This window comes from Polypterus senegalus, chromosome 13 (assembly GCF_016835505.1).
Source record: "Polypterus senegalus isolate Bchr_013 chromosome 13, ASM1683550v1, whole genome shotgun sequence".
Taxonomy (NCBI): domain Eukaryota; kingdom Metazoa; phylum Chordata; class Cladistia; order Polypteriformes; family Polypteridae; genus Polypterus; species Polypterus senegalus.
The window spans coordinates 120,821,108-120,843,155 of NC_053166.1; the positions used below are offsets into that span (position 1 = coordinate 120,821,108).

General features: G+C 36.1%; 2 protein-coding genes across 2 annotated transcripts in view; both read right to left on the bottom strand.

The window, feature by feature from the left end:
* LOC120542187 (probable ATP-dependent RNA helicase DDX41) overlaps nucleotides 1–7,764 on the bottom strand; it is a 51,929-nt gene extending 44,165 nt beyond the window's left edge. The window contains exons 1-2 of the mRNA XM_039774461.1: nucleotides 7,622–7,764; nucleotides 264–356 (exon numbers count right to left, since the gene is read on the bottom strand). Of these exons, the coding sequence (XP_039630395.1) occupies nucleotides 264–356; nucleotides 7,622–7,648 (120 nt within the window). The 5' untranslated portion in view covers nucleotides 7,649–7,764. The remainder of the gene's footprint in view (nucleotides 1–263; nucleotides 357–7,621) is intronic.
* Nucleotides 7,765–16,934: 9,170 nt separating this feature from the next.
* Nucleotides 16,935–22,048, bottom strand: part of fam193b (family with sequence similarity 193 member B) — a 107,367-nt gene continuing 102,253 nt past the window's right edge. Inside the window, exon 10 of the mRNA XM_039774095.1 lies at nucleotides 16,935–18,927. Within this exon, the coding sequence (XP_039630029.1) occupies nucleotides 18,846–18,927 (82 nt within the window). The 3' untranslated portion in view covers nucleotides 16,935–18,845. The remainder of the gene's footprint in view (nucleotides 18,928–22,048) is intronic.

Below are 22,048 nucleotides of genomic sequence, written 5' to 3' on the forward strand. Positions count from 1 at the left end.
CAGAATATTCTATACACAAAGACTTGGAATACAAAACCCACCTAATTGAATAGAATTTTCCTGTACTGAACATCATTTTTAGCAACTAATAACACATGCAGAATACTGTTACAGAATACTGTTAATAACTGAGGGAATTTTCTCTCATGATAAACCATTTTAACTAAAGAAATACATGAACAACTAGTAAACTCTATATAAAATCACATATGATATATACATTTCACATATGATATAAATCAAAGTATAGCAACCAAACATACCATTTGGTGTTTTCTCTTCTTGACAGGAATATAAGGCACGTAATCATCATCAGATTCACTACTCTGCTCCTCCTCTTCTTTATAGTAGGGCCGCTGTTTGTAGTTATAAAAATAATGAATAGACACAAAACAATTAAAATACTTTTTTTTTTTTTTTTTAAATCAGTGCATAAGTTATTTATATGACAAACTTTTTCCTTCTGTTCTTTACAATTAACAAAAAAAGATTTATGTCTACTTCTTCAGAAAATAAATTTAAGTACACATGGTGTACTTGATGTAAAACTAAATCTTCAGCATTACTGTAAGTCAAAGATCACTAAGGTATACTCGTGACTTTTTATGGAGAACCCCATAATGAATATAATTGTAGTTAAAATATCTTACATGTTAAAATTCCTTAAAGAATGTGTGTTCTGTTGTTAGCAATTATGAATACAAAATAAAGTGAACACTTCAGCCTCATCATTTACTGAGAGAAATACTAGTCAAATCCCATTATAGCAAATACCAAAGTAACAAAATTTTCAGAAAAACAAATACTTTTTGTAGGCTCAGACAAATGTTCATAGAACATCATGTTAAACTAATCTCGTTTTAACAAAATGTAAATCTCAGTAAACTGGACATTTTTTGACCGAAAATGGCTACCGAAGATAATGCAATGCAAAAAAATAATTAGTGCCCTTCCCACACTTTCCATGCAGAGCCTCGGGAACTCTGCAACAGGTTGCCTCAAAGAGAGACACAGTCCGTTGTGAAATTTTTAGTCTTGGGCAGGCTTGGCGAGAGTGTGGATGCAACATAATATAAATAGCCAAATTTAGAATCAGTGCTCCACAGAGTGGCACGTGAGTAGTTGTGTTGTGTGCAGATACTGTATTGTTCGAGTTTCATAGAGCTTCTCAAGATTTTCTTTGAGATGAACAAAAAAAGTGAGAAATGGAATCAGCTTGCACTGAAAGAAAAATGAACAATCCTTGAAAACATTGACTCTGGAATGAAGAAAAATGATATGGTGAAAGCATTTTGGAATCGGGCCTTCATCTTCATCTAATGACTTGTATTCATTCTGTTATCTTCATACCTGTATTTCTAATAAAAAAAAAGTAACTTTGAATGCCTCGTTTTCATTCTGTCTTCATACATGTATTTCTGTTTTTAAAAAATTACTTCTAACATCTCATTTTCATTCTGTATTTTTATACCTGTATTTCTATTAACCTCCTCAGCATTGCATTTTATTCCAAAAAAATATGTAAACCAGTGTTGTATTTCTTTTGGCAAGAAAAATTACATCTTTATGAAATCTCAAAAGTATACAATAACAGCATGTTTCTATTCAGATTTTCTTTCTAGATTAATCAGTTTTTGAACAGCACACTGCACAGGTACAAGGTGGATTCTGTGTCTTTTCTGTTGGAGGCATACAATCAATAAAATGTCAACCAATAAGATGCTCTGGAATGATCCTCAATGCGCTGGGTCAATGGCGTCTCTTCAGTGGTAGTGTGGATAGTGAATGTGTGGCAATGATTTGTCCTACAAACTGGCGTGTAAAGTTTGCATGAGATACAGTTTTGCCAGCTTTTTGTTTGCATAACATGAATGCATTCAAAATGCACTGTTCCACCAGACGATGAAATATCTTTTTGTAGTAATTCTTTCGGCGCTTCTGCATAACGGGATAGGTGGTCATTTCTTGATCTACACAATTTACGCCATCCATTGTGGTATTGCACTCAACCACAGCACAAGGCTTTATAACCTGCTTGTTGCATTTTGCCAGTACAGTGACTGTAGCTGCATTATGTTCAGTGCTAAGAAGACAAACTCCTTTCTTGTCCATCATTTTCAGCACATGCACTTCACCCTTTTGCCAAGCTGATGGCACACCTCACTGTAATTTAGCTCTGATCAAAGACGGTTAGGACGCATTGTTCCATATGAATCAGGCTTTGCAGCAAGAGGTCAAATAGCTCTGGCAAAGTATAAAAATTGTCCATGGTTCCACAGTAACATTGATCCAGCAGAGCATATATCAAAGTCGGCACTGATGATGTAGCAACGGCTCACCGATTGTATTTTTGAATCAAACATTGTCCCCTCTCCCTGTGTACAGAACTGAATTCCAAATGTATCCTGTCTGAGATTCACAAAGTGTGAGAAGCTTTATGCCAAATCTTGCTCAGTTTGACACAATGTGCTGTATCCCTGACAGTCTGCCATGAGACTTTTATTGATGCTGACATCATGGTCCGGAATGTAAACACCGAAATTTTACTAAAATTGCCTGGTATTTTTCCCAAATTTTCTTCATTTTGGGGGCAGGGTGGGTATTTTCATCGAAGTCTTCACTGTTGTTAAAGTGCAGATATTTCATAATTAATAAAAACCAACACTCAGACATAATTTCTCCAAAGAATGGCAGGATTGACAGTATTTTTACAGCCCGAGTGAAATCTTGATTTTAACGCTTATGCAAAAAACATTTGTACAGTTGCCTGAGTGACAGTTGGGACTAATGCTTTTAGCACATTTTTTGCAGCCGAAGTAATGCTAGGGTCTAACGCTAAGGAGGCTACAAAAAGTTATGTCTAATTTCTCATTTTCAAATAAAATAATTTTTGCAGTATAAGAAGCTTTGTTTTTTTTTTTTTTATACTAGTATTGTCAAGCATGGGTTACAAAGTTGAACGAGAGACAAGAAGATGAGTCCAGGTTATCAAGGAAAAAACAGGTATACTTTATTACTGTATAGAGAAGGAAGATACAGTCTTAAGACTTCATTCGAAATAGAGGAGTTGTTGAGAGCAGCAGTATGGGAGATTGTCCTGCTTTAGCTCCTATCATCAGATCAGAAGAACACCAGCGGCTCGGAATCACCGCTGTAACATATGCGGTCTGGAGAACACAGATCAGGAAAGTGTGAGCAACAGCAGATCAAAGCCAGGTGTTAACCCCGATCCTGCAGAGAACAACTGATTGCTTTGCCCTTGGTTTACTGTTTACCAGTCGCAGCAGAGCAGCTACGGAGCTGTCCTTGCACTGCTGCCGTTAGACATGGTGAATCGCTGCTGGCCCTGGTGTCAATACTATACGTGGGAATACAGAGCTTTGTGAACCTATGTGGCAAACATGCATTTAAACCCTCCCTAACTTCAGGGTAATCTGCTCACTACTACAATAATAACAAAATACAGTATTTGCACTGCAATAACGTAATGTGCAGCATGTTCAATCAGCACATGCAAGAATTTGCTGTATTCTGTAAGTGAAAATAAGTTCCCTGTAAAAATATCAGTAAGTTATCATAAGTCAGAAGTTCTTAATGTGTTTATATATAGGGTTTTCCAGATCTAATTATGCAATTTTCATTACGCTATAACTTAAGTTTATTACATAGAGAATTCACAAAAAAAATATTTTTGTTGCCGATAGATGGCAGCTCCTTCCCTGCATTCCAAAATGGCGGGGAGACAGTTGTCAGTTGAACAGTGGGTGCGGTGTGTTCACCTTTTCATAACTGCATAATTAGATCTGGACCACCCTGTACTAGCAATCCCCCACCAGCTTCGCCCACGTATTAGTGAAACAGGACAGTGAGGAGGACCCCGCCCAGCTCTCTACTCCTGACATCACTCTTCCCTGTCCCCTCAGCAGCGAGAATATATCGCTCCTGCACACAAACTATGATTCTTAGCACAATGAGAAGTCGCAAAAATCAATGGAATGTTCAAGCAAATTATAGAAAAAAATCTGATCTAAATCTGTTAAGTAGTTATCTTGTGAAAAGCTTACAGACATACAAATAGATCTAAAAAACTATAAGAAATGTCATGCTTGGACCATGAAACTTTTTAAAACTGTCTCTTGGTGAGCACCTATGGGCCAAGGGTAACCTACATTCCAAATTTCAAGTCCAGCACAGACAAAATGATCTACATCACCAGCAGTTATTTTTTTTTGCAAAGTAACCAATAAATGCATGTGAGGTAAACCCCGTTTTTGAAATTCTCTGACTTAAGCTTCAAAGCCTTACAATATTTATATACTTCTAACATAACGCCTATGTCCATAATTTCGATCTATATTCGCCTTTTTGTTATTTCTCCGAGTAATAATTTCTCTTTGATTGTGCTAATGCAATGCTTATTTTCTTTGTTTTGACAGTCATTTTTTTCTGCTTTCATATTCTGTACCTTGCTCTGCATGTGTTTCGTGCCTACTTTTTTTTTTTTTTTGAGTCTTTTGAATTCCAGTTTTCATTATCTGTAACCTGCTCTGCATGTGTTTGGCCCCCTTGTTTTTTAACCTCTTTATGACGTTTTACTTTGTTTTCTACTCTGTCTTTTATTTCTGACCTCGCTTTGTCCTGCTCTTTTTTCCCCCCCAATGACACCTGGTCTGTGGTGATTATTTTCCCCGAGTAATAATTTCTATTTGTTTGCACTACTGCGATCTTTACTTTCTTTTTTTTTATACTTTCTAATTTTCCTCCTTTCATATTCTTTAACTTTATCTACATGTGCATCGTGCCAACATGGATTTTTATTTTTTTGAGCCTTTCAAATTCCACTGCTTTCATAATCTCTAACCTGCTCTGCATGTGTATAGCGCCAACTTTTGTGAACATCTTTATGAAGTTCTACTTTGTCTTTTACGCTCTGTCTTTTAATTCTGAACCCGATTGGACGTGCTTTTTTTTTTATAATTACTTTCCTCATTTTTTGAATTTGCACCTAGATTATTCTTTTTCTCTTTTCTCTCTCCAATGCTTTTGAGTTTCTTTTCTCCGCGGCTTTCTTCTTTACTTAGTTGTCTACGTTTTATTTATAACGTATTGTCCTTATCCACTTTATATGCGCTGAGAGCCTTGGATCTGTGTGAGCTCAAAGCATTTGCACGACTGAGTGTTTTGCTGCCCGTGGTCTTATTTGATATTGATTGTAAGTAGGGCATGTCTTGCAAGAATCTCAAGTTCTACGTCCCGTGAGATGGTCCTGGGTCAATCTCTTGGCACAAAGTCTTATGTTTAAGGTCTCCGCGAGATGCCCTGTGGCCAATGTCTTTCGTCTTGCGGGTCTTTTAAGTGTCTTCCGTGATGTTCACGTGAAGATCACGTCCAGTGTCCCTAGCGTTTCTCTCCAGGATTTATTTATTTTTATATATATATATATATATATATAGATATATATAGATATATATATATATATATATATATATATATATATATATATATATAGATATAGAGAGAGAGAGAGAGAGAGAGAGGATACTGTGTGTGTGTGTGTATATATATATATATATACAGTACATAAATACACATTTTTTCTACTCTTGTGCTTCTGTACATTTTTAATTTCCCTTTGGGAACAAATAAACTATATCCAATCTTATTATACAGATGGTGAATAAAGATTCAGTCATGTCATACTTCTAGTATACAATTAACAACAGATTGAAAAATCACCCCTTGAACATGCAACTCACAAGGCGAAATGTGCACATGCATAATGATCCTCAAAGCTTTTGTCACTATTGTGCAGTTTTAATTTTTAAGAATTACAAATTTCTAATTTTACAGTTGAATCAGCTGTTAAATGTTTATTTACTCACTAGTTACAAAAAAAATGCATTTTTAATTTACTTTATTTACTGTTTAGTTTTAACAATTGTCTCAAAATAAATGTTTCTACTTTGAAATATGCATTTTAAATTTGAAATGCAGTAAATTCAATGTATTTTTAAAAGCAAAATAGAAGTAGAACTTCCTTGTTTAATTAACGAGTCTATGGTTTTGACAGATATTTAGGTGTGCATTTGAAGTCTAAGCACACTAACTTATTTTTCTTCCCCATCCAGCATTGGCGTCCGGTGTCCCAAAAGTTTAAAAATTATAGGTCTTCTCTAGAACTGATTCGTTTCCTGGGGGAAAACTCTGCTGCCACTTTACAGTTTCACCGTTACTTCCAGTGCTAACACTGCAAGTCACCCGATCCTTGTTTAACTGAATCGTTCATTATTTGAAACTGCGTTCCTTAACAGAACAATACGATGCGCTATTTGTTTTGTATTTTATACATACCTCTATAGTTATTTTTAATATGTAAAGGTATATCAGTTAATAAATAAGTCAATAAATCTTCAGCGTCATGTAGATACGGAGACGCCAATTGCGCTAGCTGGTTGGCTTTCGCTAGCGTGAGAGAGAATGGCTCCGGATTCTCCCACAAAACGTAGGCGTTTTCAGCATTATTGATTCAAATGCCAATACCATTATCCATGTTATAGGCGATGGATACAGTGGTCCACGGCACACTTTGCGGAATGCATTTTCTGTTGCACATGGCTGTGTATGTGATGTTAAGCAGCATGCCGCTGGGGAGACGCACGCTGTTAACAAGAGAGGAACCCAGAGTATTACACAATTCCTTGTGCCTTACTCATCACCCGAAACAGACATGGTAAAGGTGCATTGCTGATGTTGTGATTATGCTAATTTGATTAATAATAAATAAATATATAAAAAATAATTCAGGCAGAACTACTTATACCCAAAATAATGGCTATCACAGAGACCATGTAATAACCATAGCCAATAGGAGAAATATCTATTTAACTTCCAAAATAAAAGTATAAATAAAACTGTAGATTCCTGCTTTTGAATTATCTTTACAATAGGTAATGCCAACTTTGATGGCACGTATTTATCACACGGTGAAGCACAATCTAAATTATAATAGTCTAGAGTACGCTCTGAAATTAAACCTCAAAACCTTCTCCCAACTCCAAACTACTGGCTGACAGAAGCCATATTGTTTCAACAAAGCGGCGGACTGTACTTGCTTTTGCTGAAGCTATTGAAAAGATATTTTAAAGGCTATGTTTTTGTTTTGAGGATTTTTCTTCTGGTGTTCTCAATGAATACAGTTAATGCACTTAAAACATTAAAGTTTGGCTGTGAACTTCACTTGCTGGTGAAGCTTTTTTGGTTGCGGTTTGCCGTGAAACTGTTGTCAATGGCTGTAGTTAATGTATTTTACATAGACAGTACTTTTTGTAAAACACGATTATTGAGTTGAGAGAAAATACATTGGATAGAGTCGGTTGTTTGATAATCAATACACCCCCTGTTCTACGCACCACATTCCACAATACCCTCCCCTACCATTGCCCTAGTGTTTCCATATTTTTGTTTAAGCCATATTAAAATAATAAGGTTTCTTCCTTCACGTTGGCGCACAAACACAACCGAGCAAAGCTTTTAATGTCTTGTCCTGCCGATACAAATGCAAGTCCACGGGAAATTAAGTACGGAAAACGCATTAGTCGTCTGTCGATATTTCATTGCTCACCTTTGTTTCTCTGTCTTCACTCGACATCTTCTTTTAAAATGCAATACTCAAATACACGAGTACAGTTTTCACGACAAAAAGTGTCGCGAAGTCCGTCCAGTATTTTTCATTAGCGTCGCACAGAAGCATACGTATAAATTGTGCGACGGGTTTTCCAACGGTGGCCGATAAGGCTCATTCCGCGATTTCACGAACGCAACTTTCACTTTTAAAGTTCAGAAACATTGGATAAAACTGGAGACAGTAACAGGCGGCATCTTCTGTTTATATTTTGCGAATTTTCAAATTATTTTACTTAATAATCCTTTTAGTGTCATTATGTTTATAACATTTAAAATTCTTTTGAAATGAAATGGACTGGCCCCCTGTCCAGGGTGTTTGGTTGTTTAATGTACCAAGTTGGATTAAGCAGGTTTAAAATATGATATTGTCATTTTACATTACTTTCTTTTAAAACAAATTAAAGCATGCATCATATAGATACTTTAACTTTTTATTTATTATATAGGTTTGAAGCCATTTGTCACGATGAACATGGTGTATGCTTTGAACACAAAGCTTTTTATTGCTTATGACACACACATAAAGAGGTAATGTAAAACATATTAGAGTTGTTTTACAAGTTCCCGTAGTTAACATCCATGCCAAATGTAGCATAAAGTTGTGTGTATTAAAGAAAACTGAATGCCCCTTAGTAAACCTTGGCTGGTCAGGATTTTCCATAGGCAAGACTTGCAGTATTTCATCAATAGACATGCTGCTGCACAGTACTATTCTGAAAAGTAATTTTATTCAGTTTAATATGAAATATTAATTTTAGATGAACTGTTAGAGTGGCACATTTGATCTTCCTAACCTGGCCATTGGACAAAGCAAAATCAAATTATCTGAAAAATATGAGAAATGCTGAATTTCTGATGTCAACAGAACATCAACACTCTCATGGTTCTTCTGTCCACTTCTCACACCAAACAGCAGTTAACCTGATCTTCTTATGTTCTACATAGAGAGGGAAACAGCAATATAGGTACTATTTAAAAAAAGAAAAACACACTTTTTTTTTTTACATTGACTTGCGTTAAATTCTGTCCACTATAATAGCATGACACCCAAAAATCCATGCAGTAAAAATGCCCACATCATTATCTTTGAATATAGTGATAGATAAATACTTTACTAATCCCAAGGGGAAATTAACATACTCCAGCAGCAGCAAACTGATAAAAAAAATATTAAATTAAAGAATGATAAAAATGCAGGTAAAACAGACAATAACTTTGTATAATTTAATGTTTACCATCCCCCATAGGCTGGAATTGGAAAGTCGCATACAGTGGGGGAGGAACGATCTCCTCAGTCTGTCAATGGAGCAGGACAGTGTTTACAATACCCATTGTCTCCAATTTGTACAAGGTTTTTTTTACATTTATATCAATCATGGCTCAGGGTTGCCCTCTTGGTCCTTTCCTTCCACTAACATCTTGAATGGCTATGCCGTCTTGCCACCCACCATTAGAATCTGCCTGATGCTTTTTTTTTTGTTCTAATGATAAAACATTTTCAGGATATTCCTTTGTGTGAGAGATTAAGCTATTCATCTGAATTACTTCTAAATACCTCTACACTGTGTGCACAATTATTAGGCAAGTGAGTATTTTGACCATATCATAATTTTTAATGCGTATATTCCAACTCCAAGCTGTATTAACTTGAATGCTTATTGGATTTAAGCACGTCAGGTGATGTGTATTTGTGTAATGAGGGAGGGTGTGGCCTAAGGAGATCAACACCCTATATCAAGGTGTGCAGAATTATTAGGCAGCTAGTTTTCCTCGGGCAAAATGGGCCAAAAAAGAGATTTAACTGACTCTGAAAAGTCAAAAATTGTAAAAAGTCTTTCAGAGGGATGCAGCACTTTTGGAATTGCTAAGATATTGGTGTGTGATCACAGAACCATCAAACATTTTGTTGCAAATAGTCAACAGGGTTGCAAGAAACGTGTTGAGAACAAAAAAAGCAAATTAGCTGCCAAAGATTTGAGAAGAATCAAACGTGAAGCTACCAGGAACCCATTATCCTCCAGTACTTTCATATTCCAGAGCTGCAACCTACCTGGAGTGCCCAGAAGTACAAGGTGTTCAGTGCTCAAAGACATGGCCAAGGTAAGGAGGGCTGAAACCCAACCACCACTGAACAAGAAACATAAGTTGAAACGTCAAAACTGGGCCAAGAAATATCTGAAGACAGATTTTTTTTCAAAGGTTTTATGGACCGATGAGATGAGAGTGACTCTTGATGGACCAGATGGATGGACCTGTGGATCAGTAATGGGCACAGAGCTCCACTCCAACGTGGAGGTGGGGTACTGGTATGAGCTGGTATTTTTAAAGATGAGCTAGTTGGACCTTTTGCATTGAAGATGAACTCAAAATCAACTCCCAAACCTACTGCCAGTTTTTCGAAGACACTTTCTTCAAACAGTGATACAGGAAAAAGACCATGATTTTTATGTAGGCCAATGCTCCATCACTTGCATCGAAGTTCTCCACTGCGTGGCCAGCCAGTAAAGGCCTTAAAGATGAAGGAATAATGACATGGCCCCCCTTCCTCATCTGACCTAAACCCTATCGAGAACTTGTGGGCACTTCTTAAACGCTAGATTTACGGGGGAGAAAAACAATACACCTCTCTGAAGAGTGTCTGGGAGGCTGTAGTCACTGCTCCACAAAAAGCTGATCGTCAACAGATCAAGAAACTGACAGACTCCATGAATGGAAAGGCTTATGACTGTTATTGGAAAGAAGGGTGGCTATATTGGTCATTGATTGATTGATTTATTTTTTTTTGAAATGTCAGAGATGTTTATTTGTAAATTTTGAGGTGTTTGTTTATTATTCTCACTATAACAGATGAAAATAAACAAGTGAGATGGGAACATTTTCATTTTTCCTTTAGTTGCATAATAAATTTGCACACTAATAGTTGCCTAATAATTGTGCGCACATATGTATTCCCCTGATGATGTTCACACTCACATTTTCGTTGTGAAACATTCAGGTTTCAGGTTTATTAACATTTTGGATTGACTGATAGCACTGTGTTTGTTCCATATTAAAATTAATCCTCAAAAATACAACTTGCCTAATAATTGTGTACACAGTGTATTTGCACACTCCCATCCTGCTTCCTTCAAGTTTAATGTCACATTGAAGTGTCTGTTAAGAGTATTAAGTCAAAACCCACACTATGTCGTTATCTTTTTTCTTGACAAGTAATAAGGAACATGTTTGTTTTGAACCTTGCAAATAGAAAAGACTGATGTCTCATTTTTTATAGAATGAAAGAATGTTAAAAAAGACCAATTGCAGCTGTAAACCATTCATACAGCACTCAGTCAGGCAACATGGTGCTGGATGTCACAAAAAAGGAGTGAGCTTGTGATCCTTTGGAAATTTTAAACTGTATTGGAAAGTTGTCACACAGTTGTGCAATTTGACTTGCCCAAGAATTTCTAGTTGTGTAAATTGACACATTCATGCAATGAGATCAGCAGCCACAGTTGTCAAGTCTGACATACCCTCCAAGTACAGTCATGTAATGTTTTTGGAGCACCATATTGCATATGATTTCAGGCAGCAACAATGGAGTACTGTTGCCAGACTTGACACTGAAAATGATTTGTTAAGCATTAACACCTAAGAAAGGTGCTTTACAATCCACCCAAATTCTGAATCCAGTGACATAAAATGCTATAATCAACAGTAGGGGTATAATGATACTTGAATCACTGGGTCTTCAACAATATGGTGTTTGCAATGAACAAACATATATAGTTTTAATTTTTATTCATTAGTTATTTACAACAGTAATAAAGCTCATTGCAGATTGCATGTAAATATTTTTGAGCTGGAATGTGGGGAAATCATTCACTCATTTTGATTATGTATGCTCATAATATGGTGCCCATGAATTACAAGGGTCAAAACACTGAAAGATGGTCACACAAGATACATGCAAGCAGCAGAATGGACTGGTGAACTAAAACCTGAACAAGTCAGTATACTATTTGCATCAAAATAATGTGCAGCTCTCAATGAATCAGAAATCGTACTCATCTTGTGTCCCTATTATATACACAAAAGTCACAAAAAGGCATCTTGTTATGTATCACAGATTATTTATTTACTTATATCTAAAGTAAAGCCATTTAAAATTCTTCTTTCTTTGTTATTGGTCACATTAAGAGCCTCTGTCACTTGGAGTGGCAAGATTTAGGGGCTTTTTATGTTTTGTTTTTTTTTGTAGGATAAGAATAAAGTAAAATAAAACATGTAAGAAAGAATTTCCTTATGCTGTGTACACAATAATAAACTTGAACCAGAATAAGAAATATTAACCAAAAATCTATACTTGACTGAACTTTAAATGTCTTGATATTAATCATTGAAAATTACTTTCAGTTGACTTATTTAGCAAACTGGACAATTTATAGAAAAAGGTAAAGTTAACTGGTGAGGTCACGAATGTTGCCTAAATCTTTACAAAATGTTTCAATAAGAAAACAGGCATCAGACTTTTCCTTAAAGAAAACTACTTGATTTTCCAATGAGTGGTTGTTTAACTTTTGTTTAGAGTAAATTATTTATATAGTTTATATATGTAGGTTATTGAGATGTTATAGAACAACAAGTAGTTGCCAAAAATGTAGACATTATTAATTTTTTATGCTAAAGTGCTTCCAAGTGGACACACAGGCAAAAACGTGGAGTGTTTGTTACACTTCAGCAGCCACATATATATTTACATTTTTAGACAGTCTAAATAAAAGTTCTTTAATAATGAGTCTTGTTTGCCTCACAACACAATTTCTAATTCAAGCCTTCACTTTGTTTAACCTGAAGGGTTTCTCACATCCATTAAATTTCATTGAAATAAAATTTACTGTATTTTTGTCATTTGTTTATAACAATTATGCAACTTTTTGATATCAGTGATAGAATGTGATTGAAATATATCAATAAAATGTTTCAAATTATTATTACTTAGTATGTATTCATTCTTTTGATGTCTTTTTTAGATGTTGGCTTAACTACCCATTGTGTTCATTTTTAGCCATGTCACGTGTACATTATAGCCTGTGAAGTTCTTAAACATACAAAGGGTGACAGACAGGGCACAGCTAGTAGGTTTCAATAAGTGAGTGAACAAAGACAGAACCCATGAAATGTTTTAAGTGTCAAATGTTTGTCAATCTTTGCTCCTTATCAGCAGAAAACCTATGATCAGAAGCAGATTTTTGTTATGGGACAACAGTTTATATGGATAGGTAATGCTTTTACACAGTGTATTTATTTAGACCAGTGTTTCTTAAACTTTTTTCTCTTGTGACCCAATCTTGCCTTTTCCATTGCCTTCAAGACCCAATCCATGACAGCCATCAGATTGGGGGTGTGGGGGTTCCTCCTTGGAGAACCGCTGACAGTAATCCCAGGAAGGAGAAATGCTGTCAACCATTGTAGTGGAACAATGTTGATTGCTTAAACACATTAAGAGACACTACATAAATTGTAAACAACCCCTTCCTGTAGAATAAAATGATGAGTCGTGACTCTGCATGACCATAAAGCAAACAACCTGGAACCTATTATGGGTTGAGACCTATAGTTTAAGAAACTAAGATTTAGATAATTAAAGAATTAACACAGCAAAATGCTTAAGGTCTTGTATAAAAAGGTGGAGTAGAACCAGTCACTCCTTCCGCTAGTTATAGTTAATTCAACAGATATCATGGGAAGTCAGAAAGAAAAATGTCATTAGCTAGGGGCAACTGTAGATGAAAGTTTAAACTTGCCAATTCCTTATCTATGATAATGATGTACCAATTCAAAACAGTCAAGCAACTGTAGAAGAGTTAACTGCAAATGTTAATTTAACTTGACCCAAGGTGTACACATAGTGCAAACTAACAGGTGTGCCATGAGGATATGATATTTGAAAATATAGCATAAATGGTTGGACTGAGTTAGAGAAGAATTAAAGTACTAAAAAAAAATGATTGATGCAGTTTACTTAACTTGTCTTAATTGCCAGTCCAGAATGTTTAATGCTTCCTCCTAATGTCATTCATGTGACATACACTCACCTAAACGATTATTAGGAACACCTGTTCAATTTCTCATTAATGCAATTATCTAATCAACCAATCACATGGCAGTTGCTTCAATGCATTTAGGGGTGTGGTTCTGGTCAAGACAATCTCCTGAACTCCAAACTGAATGTCAGAATGGGAAAGAAAGGTGATTTAAGCAATTTTGAGCATGGCATGGTTGTTGGTGCCAGACGGGCTGGTCTGAGTATTTCACAATCTGCTCAGTTACTGGGATTTTCACGCACAACCATTCCTAGGGTTTACAAAGAATGGTGTGAAAAGGGAAAAACATCCAGTTTGCGGCAGTCCTGTGGGCGAAAATGCCTTGTTGATGCTAGAGGTCAGAGGAGAATGGGCCGACTGATTCAAGCTGATAGAAGAGCAACTTTGACTGAAATAACCACTCGTTACAACCAAGGTATGCAGCAAAGCATTTGTAAAGCCACACCACGCACAACCTTGAGGCGAATGGGCTACAACAGCAGAAGACCCCACCGGGTACCACTCATCTCCACTACAAATAGGAAAAAGAGGCTACAATTTGAACGAGCTCATCAAAATTGGACAGTTGAAGACTGGAAAAATGTTGCCTGGTCTGATGAGTCTCGATTTCTGTTGAGACATTTAAATGGTAGAGTCAAAATTTGGCGTAAACAGAATGAGAACATGGATCCATCATGCCTTGTTACCACTGTGCAGGCTGGTGGTGGTGGTGGTGTAATGGTGTGATGATGTTTTCTTGGCACACTTTAGGCCCCTTAGTGCCAATTGGGCATCGTTTAAATGCTACGGGCTACCTGAGCATTGTTTCTGACCATGTCCGTCCCTTCATGACCACCATGTACCCATCCTCTGATGGCTACTTCCAGCAGGATAATGCACCATGTCACAAAGCTCGAATCATTTCAAATTGTTTTCTTGAACATGACAATAAGTTCACTGTACTAAAATAGCCCCCACAGTCACCAGATCTAAACCCAATAGAGCATCTTTGGGATGTGGTGGAACGGGAGCTTCGTGCCCTGGATGTGCATCCCACAAATCTCCATCAACTGCAAGATGCTATCCTATCAATATGGGCCAACATTTCTAAAGAATGCTTTCAGCACCTTGTTTAATCAATGCCACGTAGAATTAAGGCAGTTCTGAAGGCGAAAGGGGGCCAAACACCGTATTAGTATGGTGTTCCTAATAATCCTTTAGGTGAGTGTTTATACACAGTACTTATCATTTTATATAGACAGATAGCTTAGGCATAAATAGAATAAGAAGGCTAATGGAGTACTTTCAGGTTAACACATGTTTAAGCTAGATGAAGAAGAATGATTTTTATAAATAAATGCAAGGTTACAGGAAGTTAACTTGATGATTATGGGCAGTGATATTTCACAAAAAAAACTTTACTTATGAGGTGATCATTTTTGGAACAAATGTGTTATTCTTTGGGCATTAAACATGTACAATGATAAAAGACCCTTAAATACATCCTTTCTTCAGTGCCATATTTCCTTGTCTTAGGATACCTTATTGTTGCTAAAGAGGGATCTATTGATTTTAATGTGCAAGTCTTAAGGAAAATACTCCAAAGGAGCATATGCTCCAGCTAGATAATCATAGTTTGTCAAAAACTAAAGAATGAGAGAAAGAGTGATTTTTTTAGGTGTATAAACCCCTTAATACACACACAAATATACTTTTGTTAGTGAAGTGGTGCAAAGAACATAGTAAGAGTTGATTGGGTAGTGCAAAAAAATTGACCTAGTCAGAGGACCCATTATTCACTATATTCTCAGTAAGCAGATTTCAATGGCTATGCCATTGCATTCAAAGAGTTTTGTTAGCATTCAGCTGGTTCACTCATTTCCCTAAAACGTAGGCTGAATACCAGTAAATACAAGTATGTGTAAGTAATTGTGTTCATCTTGTGTCAAACCTGTTCCATCCTGTTTTCAGTGTAATCTTCCAAGGCAATGCTCTAATTCATAAGGCACCTGTGGTCAATTTGAATACATTTCACTGATTTAAATCGTAAACCACACATACCCAGCTAACAGATTTATATCCAGTTGAGAACTTCTGGGAGATCTTGTAGCAGTGTCTGAGAAAGCCATCCACCTCGAAAACACTAAATATACATTTCTAATGAAAGACATCCCTCTAATATTGTTCCAGAATCCACGGCAAGTTGTACTGAAAGTGCCCTGATGGGTCAAGGTGAACCAATACCCTGTTAGGATAATTTATATAGGCATTTTTGTTATTTGTTAGGCATCTGCTGTAAACTAAGCTATACTTAAAACTTATTGTGTTTCAATAATAATTATGGGATGAAACCTCTTAAGAATAATGAAACACTCAACTGACTGACAATCAAATGTAGGCTGTAACTGAAAATTAGATGTATTAATACTGTATGGTAGCAGTGCTATTAGTGTACAAGTTTGATCTTATAAATAAATGTTTCAATGTTTTTTTGTTTTTAGTCTACCAATTTACTTCACACATAGTGTAAAGTCAAATTTATATTCTATAATACAGAAATAGTTTTGTCTAGTCAGTGCAGAATGTTTCGTACTGTCATTATTTCAAATGTACATATTGATTATTAATTTCAGTGGAGCCCTGGAAGATGTAAGAAATCATATCAAATTTTGAAGAAGTGGCATAAACTATAGATGAAAAGGAAGTATTGATATTTTTCTGCCTTTTGGGATATACCAGTTGTGTTTCTCATTTAAAAACAATGGTGTGCCACATCAACAAAGATAACTCTAAAAGGAACTGGTAAGAAGCCTCCAATTGACGTTAAATTGGACAAGAGAAAAGTATGCACTGAACTGTTAAAATCAGGTCAAACATGAACTGGTGTTATCATGTTAACAGCTACAGAATCCATCTTTACTCAAGCATAAGTGCTCTCTATCCCAGTCATTTAAGTAAGAATTAACATCATAATGGTAGCTTGCAATAAATGAAACAGGTTTACAGGGAAAAAAACACACACTTTATGCTAAAACACTCCACATTGGACTGACTTAACAAAGAAGAATACAGTTCATTAACCTTTAGCAGCAGATGTGTAAATGCTTAACTAGAAACCACTGTTTATTGCAAGTGTGCTTCAATAATGAAGTAGTAGGAATGACAAGAAAAGAGACACAGTTATTTAGCTTTTGTCAAAACTGTATTTTTTAATCTTTCAGAATGAAAGATTTTTCACAGTATCAAAAGTGAATAATAATAAAAAAACAGAGAAGCCAACATACACTTGGCTCTTAATGGTACAGTATAAATCTACATTCCAAACCTTAAGATATCGTCTTGTAGTTGACTATAACCTGGATAGCACCAGAAACTTTGTAAAATATGAAACACAAAACAAGAAAGGTACACCATTTCATTCACGTAAGCATCAGTAAGCACTGTTCTCTGAAAACAACTGTCAAGAGGAGCCTGGGCTGGCATCTCATAGCTATGTCAGAAAGAGGAGCAGATGCAGAAGCCTGTACACAATATCTAACTGAAATACGTACCATTCTGGACAGCTCTGTCAGTTTGAAAAAATAAAAATAAGAAAATAAAAACCCACAGCTTTGTTTTCAGACAAAAACGCTGACATTACATAGCTGTGGTATAAATAGCAGCACAGGACAAAAAAGAAGATGAGAATACATCTGCATGTCCTATGCAAATTGAAGAGAGAACAGCACCGTATGTCTACAAGTTTATGAGGCTGCAATATGCAGTACAATAGGTGGCATGTCTGTACTGTTCAAGCTAAGGAAAAATGCAAAGAATTGTGTAAAAAAACAGAAAAGTCAGTGAAGACAAGCAATGCTAACTTTAAAAGTACTAACTGATAAAAATGTTTAAATGTTCCTGCCAAAACATGGATGTGTACTTGAATTATTATTATGGGGTAATTTCCAAAGTAATGTTTCCTAGCAGAAAAAATTGCTTTTTTAAAAATACAAATGAATAAAATTTTTATTTTTGAATTTTTAAAATAATTCTTTATTCTTTTTCAGTTCCCACATCCTAATAAAATAGACTTAAAGGTGCTGAAAAAGAAAAAGTAAAGGAGGAAAAGAAATGCCCTGGCACAAGAAGCAAGGAAGTGCCTTTTAACACTAAAATGTAGCTAATCAAGAATGTATCATGATTTGGTAGGGAGGCTGAAATTCCATAAAATCAGAACTATTCTAAGTATTTGTGCAGGTAAGCCTATTCTTAAAAGAAGTGGAAACCAAACTAAAAAGCAATCCACACAGATGCAGATATAAAGTCACAGCAAGAAAAGATGGTTCCAGTGAAACCATCCGAACAAAAGTGTTTATGACTCCTCCACCTGGCAAAACATATTCAAAACAAAACTATTTATGGATCATCATTGGGCAAGAAAATATTCTAAATATTTTCTTTCTTCCATAAAACTAAACTATTTAAATTTAAAAAATACTCACGTTTTAAATTAGACTGAATAAAAAACACAAAATAATGATGCCTGAAACATGGGAAAAACAAAGTTTTAAGGAATGTGTGCTTCTGTCTTTTATAGACTAGGAACAAAAAGAAAAAATAAATTAGAAAAACTATACTATTAACACCCAAGTATAGCAGTCTTTTCAATATTTTGTACTGAGAAGATAAAAAAAACATGAATTCAGCTTTAAAATGAAGAGCATTAGCATGCTCCTGCTCCCACCTCTGAAGGACAGTCAATTAGATATTTTAAACAATAACAGTAAACTACTGATCAAAGAACAGGCTTCACCAATGAATACTAGGTCAGTCATCGCATTCCCATTAACCAAACTGGTGGACGAAAAACATGAATGTAGAGAATAGTGAAGAAACTGGCCATAAATACTCAAGTCCTTAAAGCTCAACCATAACCGGCAAGCATGTCCAGGTTTCAAGGCGGTGTATACGTTAAATGTGGGAAACAAGTGGAGTAGAAGCTCTTGTTTAGGGCAAATTAAGTGCCGACAGAAGGTCTGTCTTCAATCAGGTCACTGCGTAGGAACTCTATAGAAGAGAGGAGTACCAATAGTCTTGTGCGCGAGGAGCTGCATTTCAGGCAACTTTCTTGAGGCTGAAGTTGGACCAATTCACAGCTACTTTCTGCCGCGTTTGTTTAGCTGAATCGAGGCAAAATCTGAGGGGAGAAGAAAATGTTGAAAACAGTATTAATGGAGCTGCTTAGTCAAATGGTTATACCCAAAATGCCTTAAGATTTGTTCTGATTGTTTCTCTAATGCAGCAAGTCTTTCCCTGGCTGGAGTGCTTCTGTCTTTCAGATCCTTCTTGAAGGTTGGGTCTCCACCCCTCTCCAGGTGAGTAGCTCTGAAGATTACACCTTTACATTTTTTTATATCTAAGAAGACAGAAACCGACTTGACTTCTGATTAAAGATTAATGAAGTGTTTTGTTTAACCTATTGTTGAAAGATTCCAAAAATGTTTCTACAATTGCAAGAATGAAGTATGCCTGCAACAGAACTACAGAGATGACACCATGAAGTCAGATACAAAAGAAAGAAGCACACCAACTGGGGAAAGGCTATTATTACAGTGTGATATAAGACAAGCATGTTAAGATATGTGATATTAGCTGATTCTGCATCCTTCTGAGTTAAGTTATTAAGAATGTGTAAAGTTTCCTTTGTAACTAAATCATCCCTAGAAAGTGAAAGTGCAGCTTTCACAGTCACTCACACACACAGACAGACAGACAGACAGACAGACAGAAACACATGCACACCCCTACATATTCACTTACTCACAGTTTAATCTGTTTAAGATTGGGATTATTATGACAAGACATTATTAAACCACTTGATGCAAGTTTTATTATCAATGACTGTAGCCTTCATCATTTTAACCCCTTCTGCATAAGTGGTTTTTGGCATTATTGTGCCTAAATTTCTGCAAATGGCTAAAAAGTAGAGAGCATAATACCCCAAACCTTTAAAAGAAAGTGTTTATATAATAAAACTTGTTTAAACCTATATCAACCAAAACATTTTTGCACTTTAATGATTTCTCAAAAAAAAATAATTTTTTAAAATGATTTTTTGTAGTACATAACCAAGATAATTTATGATGCACAACCCTTGATTCAAATTTTGTTTTGTGCCCAAATCTGTCAGCTATCATTGTACCAAGTTTAATGCCATATACCATAGCATTCCTAAGTTATACTGTTTTGTACAAAGCATCCCCCTATTTGGAAAAATTGCACTGCGTGCCTTTTTGAAAACATTTAGTCTTTTGCAGTTATATAATACACACGCTAGATATAACTCTGAAGCACCAAGTACACAATGTGTAATGATGTATGTATAATTATGTACTTTTCAAAATTATTTTTTATGCCAGTACTTTAAACACCACTAGACAAAGAGAAACCTTACATTTTATACAACAGATTGGAATTTTTGTGCTGCAATTCAACCATCTTCTCCTGCTGTCTGTTGCAGTTGCTCCACAAAAGTTTAGGTTTTTTTTTTTTGCTGTTGCTTTCTTCTTACATTTGACGTCTGGAATAAACTAAGTACATACAAATATTTTCATGTCAGCTTCTTTCAATGCTGGGTTAAGGAGATTGGGAAATGCCTTTCCTGGCAATGCTCATGTAAAACTTCAAGTGGGTACACCAAAAAGTTGAAACTTGAAGAGCACTGCTCAGAAAATTAACACAGGGAGAACATGCAGCAGACAGCATCTGGGTATGGTAATTGAACCCATGATGTCTGACATGTACAAGTGCACGCTACAACGCTTCAATGTTAAACTAAGGAGGATGAAGGTTAGGAGCACGCACTGATACAGTGCATTGCCGCACCCAACACATGACAAACCAACTCAGGATCCAGATTAGGATCAGAGTGCAGCCATGCAATGGGTGATACCTCAGCTAGGCAGTACTCATAAATCAAACACAGCACTGAGTCCTTAAGCAAACGTGTCGTTCTCAATAGGGTTAAAACAATGACTTTTCTAGGACTTCCCCAACCATATAATTTTTTTTTTTTTTTTTTTTTCCATTTCCTTAGTACAAACTTCAAGTTATATTGCACAATAACCAAACAATCGTCACAGAATCCTTGTGTGTAAAGATGCGTAAAGATTAGCTATCATATATGCAATATATTTTCTGTCTTTTTACACATCAGTGACATGTGCATTTGAAGTCAGAAGTGTACATAACCTTAAGGCAAATTCTTTAAAACTCATTTAATAACCCCTCGACAGATTTTTTTTACAATTTTTATGCAATTAGACAATTAGCGTAACTGAAGTCTACATGTGGATGTATAATAAGGCCTACCATCAAACTCATAATGTGAAAATCAAAAGAAATTAGCCAGGACCTCGGGTTGGATAAACTGGGGGGAGGGGTGTGTGGCCTAATGTGGACCTCCACAAATCCGGTTCATCCTTGAGAACACTTTCCAAATGTGTGAATGTTCGACATTCATCTGTACAAACAATAATACACAAGTATAAATACCATGGGACCACAAAGCCATCATACCATTCTGTCACCTAGAGAAGAACGTACTTTGACACAAAAAATGCAAGACAATGACAGAACAATAGCAAAGGACCTTGTGAAGATGCTGTAGGAAACAGGTAGACAAGTATCTATATCCACAGTAAAACAAGTCCTATATCGACAAAACCTGAAAGGCTGCTCAGTAAGGAAGAAGACACTGCTCCAGAGCTGCCATAAAAAAGCCAGATTGCAGTTTGCAATGGCACATGGGGGCAAAGTTTTTACCTCCTGTCCTTTTGTCTGATGAATCAAAGACTCAACTGTTTGGCCATAATGACCATTATTATGTTTGGAGGAAAAAAAGGTGAGGCTTGCAAGCCAAAGAACACCATTCCAACCGTCAAGCATGTTGTGTGGAGAGTCATGTTGTTGGGGTGCTTTGCTGCAGGAGGGACAATCACGTTAATGCACATCACAAAATAATGGGAAATTATGTAGATATACTGAAGCAACGTCTCAAGAACTCAACAAGAAGTTGGACCTCAATCACAAATGGGTATTCCAAATGGACAATGACCCTAAGAATACCTCCAAATTTGTGACAAAATGGCTTAAGGACAACAAAGTCAAGGTATTAGAGTGGCCATCACAAAGCCCTGACATCAATCCGATTGAAAATTTGTGGGCAGAATTGACAAAGTATATGCGAGCAAGGAGACCTACGAACCTGCCCCAGTTACAAAGATTCTGTCTGGAGGAATGGGCCAAAAATTCAGCAA